Here is a 12,846-nt window from a genome sequence, read left to right on the forward strand (position 1 = left end):
AGGTGTGTACATGTTTTCAGTGGATTCATAAATCCACTGTTTATATCAGTGGGAAACATTCTAATCTATTATAGTCAACCAAAAACAGCAACATCATCTGTGAGGGGATAACCATCTTAATGTTTGACTTTCAGAAAATATTGTCTAAATTTTATTTTTCTGAGAAATACTTAAGGACAGGTGAACATTTCTGGATTTCTAGTTTAGTTAGCATATCTATGGAGCTGAACAGAGATGAAGGTCAGTGTTGACTATTCACAATAAAGAAAATGTAAAAGGCCAGGATGAGCCACAGAAAGAGCAGGTGAAAAGGAACTGAAGCTGGGAGAAAGAATAGAAGGTATAGTAGAGAAATGCCAAGGATGGAATGAATATGTATTTTAGAAGGACACTGTGGAGAGAGCAAGAGGAAGTCATCAGCATCTGAATCACAAATTTCTATATAGTGGAATGAGGAGAAATATGATTGCATAAAGTTCTACAATATCATATGTAAAATATATTATTATAACTATCCATCCCATATATATGTGTATATTTGGGAGGTTGCAAGCTACATTAAACTCATGGTGATCAAGCAAGACAAAGGGACAAAGGGGCCAAGAGCATGATTTTTTAATTATTTACAAATGACATAAAATTAACTTAATTTTGGCATGCCTTTCAAGTATGCAAATACATACAGCACTGCACAGTGACACACATGTCTCCTGTTTGAGTAGTTTATATTGCGTTTCCTTGAATTTCCCACCAACACAAGCTTACACATAAACATTTGAGGGAGATATTTCCTACACCCTTGTCATCCCATCTTAGTGCTCTGAAAGGATAACCAAAATATTTTCTCTAAGTACTTTCAAAAAAAGGAACTGTTGAAATCATATCATATAGGTCTAAAATAATGAGTTATTACTGTAAACATCAATTAACAAACCATATAACCCAATTGAATGCTGCCAAGTAGTGGTCAAAGCGTAATTCCTTTATATACTAACAGCTACATGAATGAGAATGCCATTTTCAATACTTATCAAGGTCTATGAAAGCACATCTCCTTTGGCCCAGTGGTCCTACACATGAGAAGTTATCATAAGAAAACAAATAAACAATCAAAGAAACTACCTTTATGCATAAGGGTGTTCATATTTAATCCATAATAGGGAGAAATAGGAAACTGTCCAAAAGATTTTATGTCAATAGGAAAAAATATAATGTAGATAGATATCAAAACTATTTTTAAGAAGAGAAAGCAGCATTAAGACACATGATGTACATTAAACACCTAGATGCCAATGATTTTCTTCAGTAATGTGTGAGAGAATCTGAAAAATAAAAACTGTTATTGATTAGGATCTGATGCCATTTTTCCTTCTTATTCTTCCCCTCATGTGTCCCTGATCAATAATGATTTTTATTCTTAATAAAGAACTTAAAAGTCTACATTATAGTAAAAAGAAAAAAGACTAACTGCTCCATTAATCACTATTTGTTTCCATGACTTGAGGTTCTCTACTAACAAAAATAATTACAAGGAGGAGACAAGATGGTGGAAGAGTAGGGGGACACGCTCGCCCTCTCCCACAAACACAACAAAAAAAACCACATCTACAGGACAAATGACTCTCACAGAACAGCAACCAATCACTGGCAGAAGAACCTAAACTCCAATAACGGCAAGAAGTTCATGACATTACTAGGTAAAACAAGAGAAAAGAGGAGAGTGAGAGAAGGTGAATCCGAGTGGGACGGGTGCTCCCGAAAGGGAACTGCGGAGGAGAAAGGGATCCTGTGCCCTGGAAAGTCACCTACTCGGGGGAAAGATCAAATGAACCAGAGGAATCTCCAGATGCAGAGAAGAGTGTAGCAGTAAGTTGGAGTTCTGAAAAGTAGACTGAGAACTGAACGGACCGTCTAAACTATGGGCGCAGTCACCAAAAATTGAGACGCCTGGGTGGGGGCTGGGCACTGAGACCTCGGCTCTGGAGGTTAGTCCCCAGGAAAGGGCTGGGGGCGGGGTGGAGCAGAGACTGCTTGGGAGGTCTAGAAACTGGTCTGTCAAGTTTGACGGGGCAGAGACTGCCTGGGAGACTAGAAAGAAAAGCTGTCCCAGGGGAAGGGAGCAATACTCTAGGGGCTGGGGAGTGGAAAGCCATATCAGAGGGAGCCTGGGAGAAGAGCCTGGTCTGCACCCATGCTGGGGAGGGGAGGGAAGAAGGGGTGGGTCCCCATAGAATACTCCCCACGTCACAGCAAGCTTACTGGCCTGCTAGCTAGCAGAAAGCTGTGCTTCCCAGTGCACCCCCTCCCCCCACCCCCGCCACCCCCTACGCACTCGCTGGACCTGGGGCTGCCTGCCATGCAGGAGGGTTGGCCTCAACAATTGCCTGAAGTCTACCACCACAGGGGCTGTCCCTGCACACGCCTGCTTGCCCTTTGGAGGGGCTACACCCCACAGAGCAGCACCAAACAGCACCAGCCCCCGAGAAAAGGCCTGCAGCCCAGAAAAGCTAGATCAAGCCTAGCCAGGCCTTGAAAAGATCTGTCTAATTCTCGGACAGTCTTTCTGAGTCGGGCTGCCCTGGGGAGGAGCCTCTTGGGTTGGCAGTGGCCCAGCTAGCTGCCCAAGCCCCCAGGGGGGTGCCGAGCTCTCACAGATCAGCTGCGTAGGGCTGCCAGCTCCAGGCAGGACCCCCTGCAGCCCAGAAAAGCTACAACAAGCCTGGCTGGGCCGTGAAAAGATCTGCCTAATTCTCGGACGGTCTTTCTGAGTCAGGCTGCCCTGGGAGGAGCCTCCTGGCTTTGCAGTGGCCCAGATATCTGCTCCAGCTCTCAGGGGGTGCTGCACTCCTGAGGAACAGCTTCCCAATATCGCCAACCCCCTGCAAGAACCCCACAGCCTAAAAACACCAGAGCAAGCTCTGCATGACAAAGTGAAATCTGCTACCATCGTGGTGTGGACCTCCCAGGCCTGTCTGCCCTCAGCAAGTCCTTCTTTGCCTCAAAGAGATGCTGTTAGCCCCATCAACACTCCAGAAAAGCCACACTGCCTCAAAAAAGACGGACCAACAACACCAGCCCTCAGGAAATATTCCACGGCACTGACAAGGCAAACACTGCCTGGTCACGGAGAGTACAACTCCCTCAGGAAAAAGAAAACAACAAGCAAGATGAAGAAGCTGAGAAACCACCCCCAGCCAAACCAACAGGAGAACTCACCTAAAACAGTCAACAATGAAACAGATCTCTGCAGTCTGACAGACCTGGTGTTCAAAAGAGAAATAGTGAAAATACTGAAGGAATTAAGAGAAGATATGAACAGTAATGCAGATACCCTCAGACAGGAACTAGAAAATATAAGAGGAGCCAAGAAAAACTACAACATTCATTTGCAGAGATGCAAACTGAACTAAGGGCAGTAAAAACCAGAATGAATAATGCAGAAGAACGAATCAGTGATATGGAAGATAGAATAATGGAAATCACCCAATCAGGTCAGCAGACAGAAAACTGAATCAAAAAACAGGAAAGCAATATAAGAGACCTATGGGATAATATAAAGCGGGCCAATCTATGGATAATAGGAATTCCAGAAGGAGTAGAAAAAGATAAGGGGATGGAAAATATATTTGAAGAAGTTATCGATGGAAACTTCCCAAATCTAAAGGATACTGGGTTCAAGATACAGGAAGCACAGAGGGCCCCAAACAAATTGAACCCAAACAGACCCACACCAAGACACATCATAATAAAAATGGCAAAAGTTAGTGATAAAGAGAGGATCCTAAAGGCAGCAAGAGAAAAGCAGAATGTTACCTACAAGGGAACCCCCATAAGGTTATCAGCTGATTTCTCTACAGAAACACTACAGGCCAGGAGGTAATGGCAAGAGATATTTAAAATGCTAAAAGGAAAAAATATGCAACCTAGAATACTCTATCCAGCAAGAATATCATTTAAAATAGGAGAAATAAAAATTTTTTCCAACAAACAAAAACTAAAAGAATACAGCAACACAAAACCCAGGCTAAAAGAAATACTGAAAGGGCTTCTCTAAACCAAAAAGAAAGGATGGAAGGGAAGAAAAAAGAAAAAGAAAAAAAGAAAAGGAAGAACTAGGACTGAGGAAACCACAATCAGAGAGCAGTCACTCAAATAAGCCAGCATACAGATTTAATCATGAACATGCTTCAGACAAAATAAAATTAAAAAGAAAAAAATAAAAAAGAGTCATCAGAACCATAAAATATGGGCAAGGGATGTTAGGAAATAAATAGACCCTTTTTGTTTGTTTGTTTTTTTGTATGTTTCTCTTCTTAATTTTAATATAGTAATGAAGCGTTTGAACCTACAGGACCATCAGGCTAAAACACACAATTATAGGAAGGGGTTAGCATACTTAAAAAACAGGGCAACCACAAGCCAAAACCAAATATTGCATTCACAAAAAATGAAACAAAACAAAACAAAACACTCAAGCAGATAATAACAGGAGACCATCCAACCAAAAAAAAAAAAAAAAAAAAAAAAAAAAAAGGAAGAATGGAGAAGCATAGAATCAACTGGAACAAGAGGTTCAAAATGGCAATAAATAATCATCTATCAATTATCACCTTAAATGTCAATGGACTGAATGCTCCAATCAAAAGACACAGAGTGGCTGAGTGGATAAAAAGGCAAAAACCTTCAATATGCTGCCTACAAGAAACTCACCTTAGGACAAAAGATACATATAGATTGAAAGTGAAATGGTGGGGAAAAATATTTCACACCAATAGACATGACAGAAAAGCAGGAGTTGCAACACTCATATCAGACAAAATAGACTTTAAAACAAAAGACATAAAGAAAGACAAAGAAGGACACTATTTAATGATTAAGGGATCCATCCAAGGAGAGGATGTTACTATCATCAACATATATGCCCCAAATATAGGAGCACCCAGATACATACAACAAATATTAACAGACATAAAGGGAGATATTGATGAGAATACAATCATAGTAGGAGACTTTAATACCCCACTGACATCAATGGACAGATCCTCTAGACAGAAAACCAATAAAGCAACAGAGATCCTAAAGGAAACAATAGAAAAGTTAGACTTAATTGATATCTTCAGGACACTACATCCAAAAAAATCAGAATACACATTCTTCTCAAATGCTCATGGAACATTCTCAAGAATCGACCACATATTGGGACACAAAGCTAATCTCAATAAATTTAGGAGCATAGAAATTATCTCAAGTATCTTCTCTGACCACAATGCCATGAAATTAGAAATCAACCATGGGAAAAGGAAAGAGAAAAAACCTACTACATGGAGACTAAACAACATGCTACTAAAAAAACCAATGGGTCAATAAGGAAATCAAGAAGGAAATTAAAAATACCTTGAAACAAATGATAATGAAGACACAACCTCTCAAAACCCATGGGATGCTACGAAAGCAGTGCTCAGAGGGAAATTTATAGCAATACAGGCCTTTCTCAAAAAAGAAGAAAGATCCCAAATCGACAACTTAACCGTCCACCTAAATGAATTAGAAAAAGAAGAACAAAAAAGACCTAAAGTCAGCAGAAGGAAGGAAATTATAAATATCAAAGAGGAAATCAATAAAATAGAGATTCAAAAAACAATAGAGAAAATTAATAAAACCAAGAGCTGGTTCTTTGAAAAGGTCAACAAAATTGACAAACCCCTGGCCAGACTTACTAAAAAGAGGAAAGAATCCAAATAACCAAAATTTTAAGTGAAAAAGCGAAATCACAATGGATACAGCAGAAATACAAAAAACCATAAGAGAATACTATGAACAACTATATGGCAACAAGTTTGACAATCTGGAAGAAATGGACAATTTTCTAGAATCTTACAGCCAAAACTGAATCAAGAAGAAACAGACCAACTGAACAGACCGATCACTAGAAATGAAATTGAAGAGGTCATAAAATCACTCCCTACCAATAAAAGTCCAGGACAAGATGGCTTCACAGGCAAACTCTATCAAACATATAAAGAGGAATTGGTGCCCATCCTCCTTAAACTCTTTCAAAAGGTTGAAGAAGAAGGAATACTCCCAAAGACATTCTATGATGCCACCATCACCCTCATTCCAAAACCAGACAGAGATACCACAAAAAAGAAAACTATTGCCAATATCATTGATGAATATAAGTGCAAAAATTCTCAACAAAATCTTAGCCAACCGAATCCAACAACATATCAAAAAAATTATACACCATGACCAGGTTGGGTTCATCCCAGGTTCACAAGGATGGTTCAACATACGCAAATCAATCAGCATCATACACCACATGAACAAAAGAAAAGTCAAAAATCATATGATCATCTCAATAGACGCAGAAAAAGCATTTGACAAAGTTCAACATCCATTCATGATCAAGACCCTCGCCAAAGTGGGTATAGAGGGAACATTCCTGAATATAATCAAAGCCATTTATGATAAACCCACAGCAAATATAATCCTCAATGGAGAAAAGCTGAAAGCCTTCTCACTCAAATCTGGAACAAGACAGGGATGCCCAATCTCACCACTGCTCTTCAACATAGTTTTGGAAATCCTAGCCACAGCAATTAGACAAACAAAAGAAATAAAAGGCATCCATATAGGAAGAGAAGAGATAAAACTGTCACTGTACGCAGATGACATGATACTATACATAGAAAACCCTAAGGACTCAACCCAAAAACCACTCGAACTGATTAATAAATTCATCAAAGTAGCAGGATATAAGATTAACATTCAGAAGTCAGTTGCATTTCTGTATACCAGCAATGAAACATTAGAAAACGAATACAAAAATATGATACCTTTTAAAATTGTACCTCACAAAATCAAATACCTCGGAATACACCTGACCAAGGAGGTAAAGGACCTATATGCCGAGAACTATAAAACTTTAATCAAAGAAATCAAAGAAGATGTAAAGAAATGGAAAGATATTCCATGTTCCTGGATTGGGAAAATCAATATTGTAAAAATGGCCATCCTACCCAAAGCAATCTACAGATTCAATGCAATCCCTATCGCATTACCCATGACATTGTTCACAGAACTAGAACAAACAATCCAAACATTTATATGGAACAACAAAAGACCCAGAATCGCCAAAGCAATCCTGAGAAACAAAAACCAAGCAGGAGGCATAACTCTCCCAGACTTCAAGAAATACTACAAAGCCACAGTCATCAAAACAGTGTGGTACTGGTATCAAAACAGACAGACAGACCAATGGAACAGAATAGAGAATCCGGAAATAAACCCTGACACCTATGGTCAATTAATCTTTGACAAGGGAGGCAAGAACAGAAAATGGGAAAAAGAAAGTATTCAGCAAGCATTGCTGGGAAACCTGGACAGCTGCATGCAAAGCAATGAAACTAGAACACACCCTCACACCATGCACAAAAATAAACTCCAAATGGCTGAAAGACTTAAATATATGACAGGACACCATCAAACTCCTAGAAGAAAACATAGGCAAAACACTCTCTGACATCAACATCATGAATATTTTCTCAGGTCAGTCTCCCAAAGCAATAGAAATTAGAGCAAAAATAAACGCATGGGACCTCATCAAACTGAAAAGCTTTTGCACAGCAAAGGAAACCCAAAAGAAAACAAAAAGACAACTTTCAGAATGGGAGAAAATAGTTTCAAATGATGCAACTGACAAGGGCTTAATCTCTAGAATATATAAGCAACTTATACAATTCAACAGCAAAAAAACCAATCAGGGAGTTCCCGTAGTGGCGCAGTGGTTAACGAATCCGACTAGGAACCATGAGGTTGCGGGTTCGGTCCCTGCCCTTGCTCAGTGGGTTAACGATCTGGCATTGCCATGAGCTGTGGTGTAGGTTGCAGACGCGGCTCGGATCCCGCGTTGCTGTGGCTCTGGCGTAGGCCGGTGGCTACAGCTCCGATTCAACCCCTAGCCTGGGAACCTCCATATGCCGCAGGAGCGGCCCAAGAAATAGCAACAACAACAACAACAACAACAACAAAAAAACCAATCAATCAATGGAAAAATGGGCAAAAGACCTGAATAGACATTTCTCCAAAGAAGATATACAGATGGCCAGCAAACACATGCAAAAATCCTCAACATCGCTGATTACAAGAGAAATGCAAATCAAAACTACCATGAGATATCACCTCACACCAGTCAGAATGGCCATCATTAATAAATCCACAAATAACAAGTGCTGGAGGGGCTGTGGAGAAAAGGGAACCCTCCTGCACTGCTGTGGGAATGTAAACTGGTACAGCCGCTATGGAGAACAGTTTGGAGATACCTTAGAAATCTATACATAGAACTTCCATATGACCCAGCAATCCCACTCTTGGGCATCTATCCGGACAGAACTCTACTTAGAAGAGACACGTGCACCCGCATGTTCATTGCAGCCCTATTCACAATAGCCAGGACATGGAAACAACCCAAATGTCCATCAACAGAGGATTGGATTCGGAAGAAGTGGTATATATACACAATGGAATACTACTCAGCCATAAAAAAGAATGACATAATGCCATTTGCAGCAACATGGATGGAACTAGAGAATCTCATACTGAGTGAAATGAGCCAGAAAAACAAAGACAAATACCATATGATATCACTTATAACTGGAATCTAATATCCAGCACAAATGAACATCTCCTCAGAAAAGAAAATCATGGACTTGGAAAAAAGACTTGTGGCTGCCTGATGGGAGAGGGAGGGAGTGGGAGGGATCGGGAGCTTGGGCTTATCAGACACAACCTAGAATAGATTTACAAGGAGATCCTGCTGAATAGCATTGAGAACTATGTCCAGACATTCATGTTGCAACAGAACAAAGGGTGGGGAAAAAAATGTAATTGTAATGTATACATGTAAGGATAACTTGATCCCTTGCTGTACAGTGGGAAAATAAAAAATAAATTAATTTAAAAAAGAATATAGGCACAAAATCAACTATAATAAAATTTTTTAACCAACTATAATAAAATTTATTTAAAAAGAAAAAAAAATTACAAATAATTCAGTTAATAATGCTTCAAGATCTATGGAAAATATGAAGTTACCGTTAAGTGTAGAAAGTGTTTTATGATTTTCTGACATTTCAGTACATATTTTATACATACACAGAACAAAAGGATGCACTGTAGAAACATACATGTCAAGGAGATTGATGTGGAACTGTAGAGAGAGGCTTACTCTCAAGGAAAGACTATGCAGAGAGACCATGTAGAACAAAGTGTGTCTAATGTTGAAAGCACAGGAAATGAGACAGACTCATGACTAAAAACTCAAGTTTTCTGTAGAATGGAGAGTGTTTCATCCCACTTTTCAAGTGACTCACTATGCAATTAATATCATAGACCACATCTCTGCTGTCAGTTTATCACAACTGAATTGGTAACTCATGCGTCGACCTGTCTAAATAACGGGACATTTATCAGTAATATATTCATATTCTATCATATGTACTAGAAATAAAAATAAATACAACTGGCTACCTTGTGGACAGATTTAATCATAATTCTCTCCAACTCAACCAACCACTTCTCCACTTGACCTCGGGCTTTGGCTGTTGAAATGGTGTCTACAAGTTCCACCACCTCTCCTTCACTACTCTTCATGTGAGTTATGTCTAAGCTTTCCGTAAATTCCACCTTTGCAATTCCTTCAAAACATTTCTTCAAGTGAGGTTGCACCCTGTCAGGAAAAAAAAAAAAAGTTTAAGAGAGCTAACAAAATTAAAGCACTTCCCTAAATATCAGTGCTCTTTGTGTTCCAATCTTCATTTGAACTTTATAAACATGCACTATGTGTGAGGTCCCTGCTAGATGCTGGAGATGAAGTGCTAAGGAAAAAAAAAAAAGATAATCCCTGCCTGTGTGGACTGTACATTCCAGTGGGAGATTATCATTAACTGAAAAATCACAAAAATATCTGTAAAATTATAATTTTAATAAGAGCTACAGAAGAGGAATCCATCAGGCTTTGTTTCCAATGCAATGAATTGAAAGATGTTAAAGTTAAGTAAGGATCAAACCAATTTTGACTAACAGGTAATACACTAATCTGAAGAATCTTCAAATGCACAAAAGTAGACATTTAAACTGGGAACTTCAGAGACTGCTTGCAAGTTACGAACTGGTTTTAGGGCTTAAGGAAATCAACTAGTTTGAAGGTGCCCAACTTTAGTCTATTTGTTGTACTATTGAGGGAACAGACTAAATTCCTCATTTTTGACACATTACCAATGACCAGCTGAATTCATCTTTCAAAGGGCGGGGGGGGGGAGGCGGAGTATAAGAACTCAGATGGAAGTCTGAACCTAAATTTATCCTTTTATCTGGATTACTTGTCTCCTACTTTGAAGGAACAAGACAAAATTAACAAATTTAACAAATATCTTTGTCTGCTATACACCAAACACTCTTCTAAGGAACTGAGAAATCAGCTGTGAGAAAAAAAATCAGTCAAAAATCTTAGCCATCAAGGAGCTTATATTCTGCTAGAGAAAATCAAACAGTAAACAAATAAGTACACTATAGAGTAAGCCAGATGATTCAAAGTATCCTGAAGGAAAATAAGGCAAAGAAAACCAGGAAAGTTGGCAAGAGAGTGCTGAAAGGGGTGGTCACTTTAAATATAGTGGCCAGGAAAGGCTGTCTTGAGTGGCAGATGTTTGAGTAGGTTTCCACAAAGATCTAGAGGAGGTAAAAGAAGTCTTATGGATATTTGGATAAGGAAGATCTTAGGCAAAGATAACAGTACACGGAGGAAGGAGGCTGCCCCTTTCATGGGAGAATTGCCAGGGCTGAAGCAGAGACAGCAAGAAGAAAACCAACAGGAAATGAATAGGAAAGATTCTGTGGGAGAACCTTTGTGAGTCAATGCAAGCCACTAAGAGACAGAGACTTTTATTCTGCATGGGATATAGAAAGAGTGATGTGTTCTGGAAGATCTGTATAGCAACATGCGATAAAATGAGAAATCCAGAGGATAGGCACTCAGCATCCTGTAATAATGGTAAAAAAAATCTGAAGAAGAATATATATATGTGTAACTGAATTGTTTTGCTGTACACCTGAAAGTAACACAACATTGTAAATCAACTATACTTCAATTAAAAAAAAGAAATCCACTCCATGATTGATCACATTTGCAAAATATTCAGCGATATTACTTATGGTTTCAATATTATTTTAAGCTGATTATTGTTAATATTTAGAATGGTCTTGAAAAAACAACATAATCATATTCAAGTTCTGCATTATTTTGAAAATTAAATTCAAGTAGATAGCCTTAGCCATTATATATTATATAGGTGTGTATATAACCTACCTAGTGGGATCTTTAGTCTCAGAAAGTATCTCAAGAAGTTCATCGTTAGACAAGAAAAAGAATCTGGGGAAGAAGAGACGTTTCTTTTCCAAATATTCATTCAGTCCTTTAAGAATGAGTTCCAAAAGTTCATTAGATTTTTTCATCCTCTCCAGCATTCTCTCAACAGTTACAACTGCTAGAACATGTTTATCCTAAAAATAAGAGAAGATGTTCAACTCAAAAATATTAGATATTAACTTTATAGTCATATTATATTTGCGATCACATGAATTTAATATAATAAAAGCTATACAGAATTTAAAGTGAATATTTTTTAAAAGTGTTCTCGCACAGTCTAAACGGAACCAGCCTCTTTAATTATGTAAAAGTGATGCTGACTTGATCTTCAGTGATGCTGGTCACAAATTTCTCATTCTAAGTTGGGAATTCTGAGAGAGACAAGGCGAGAATTTGAATTGAATTATTCAAGAAGTACAGGAGGAAACAAAATAGTATGACTTATGTTTGTCTTTTATTCTTTGAGGGAAAATACTCTAAAAAGATGTCATTGGTATAATTATTATTTTGAATATTACTATTATCAATAAAAAACAACACAATTTCTGTTTTATATCTATAGATAGAAATAAGGTTTTGAGAGCAGGGAGGAAGGAGCTTTAGATAACGATCTTACGCTGCAAAGAACTACCTTTAGAACTGCATTATAACACTGCTTGCTGAAGGACTTAAGTTCAAGGTGTCTTCCTGAACTCGCTAGAGACTAAGACTTGTACCTCTAAGGCATGAATTTCTGAGCATTCTATCACTCAACAGTGTCTCTGTGAGCTCTTTGCTTTAAAGTGGTTCAAACTCAATCAAGTATTTTAAAAAGCTTTCTTTTATGCTGTGGGATTCAAAAGAAGAATTATAACCAAAAGCTGATCTTAAGAACTGATATCTTAAGTAAATAGTTTATTGATTTCTTTAAATACCTATGCAAGTAACCATCGGGTCTATGAACATCTTTAGAAATACATACTCAAACACAATCTAGATAGAACTAAAATAAAATTCTTTTAACTTTTTTTCTTTGAAATGATTGATGTCATCCAGGTCTAGTCTAGGTCTTATAATGCCAAACTCAGTGACAAAATTAGAAACATTCTTTACTAAATAAAGGTATTAGAAAGAGGTGTTACAACACGTTAGAGATTTTAACCACCAGACTTTTTTAAGCCTCATGAGAACATACTGGCACATTTATAGGGCATTTTAGAAAATTTACATGGAATTACATCAAGGAAATATTGTTAAAAATTAAATAGAATTTTAAGATTAACTCACTAAACTTACTTTTGGCACTTAGCCAAAGTGAATTTGGTACTCACTGAGAGGTCAACCAAAACATCAGCTGTAAATCGTTTTATACAGAAATTTTATTCTACCACAGGAATAAGTTTTTGTTAACATACTTTCAATGTGACTGGAAAGGAAAGAAT

General features: G+C 38.0%; 1 protein-coding gene across 1 annotated transcript in view; it reads right to left on the reverse strand.

Annotated features, from left to right (window-relative positions):
- The window catches only part of DNAH7 (dynein axonemal heavy chain 7), a 265,071-nt gene that overhangs the window by 165,867 nt on the left and 86,358 nt on the right, over window positions 1–12,846 (reverse strand). The window contains 2 exon segments of the mRNA XM_021075816.1: window positions 9,529–9,727; window positions 11,366–11,559. Of these exon segments, the coding sequence (XP_020931475.1) occupies window positions 9,529–9,727; window positions 11,366–11,559 (393 nt within the window).

The sequence above is a fragment of the Sus scrofa genome, chromosome 15 (genome assembly GCF_000003025.6).
Source record: "Sus scrofa isolate TJ Tabasco breed Duroc chromosome 15, Sscrofa11.1, whole genome shotgun sequence".
Classification (NCBI taxonomy): Eukaryota; Metazoa; Chordata; class Mammalia; order Artiodactyla; family Suidae; genus Sus; species Sus scrofa.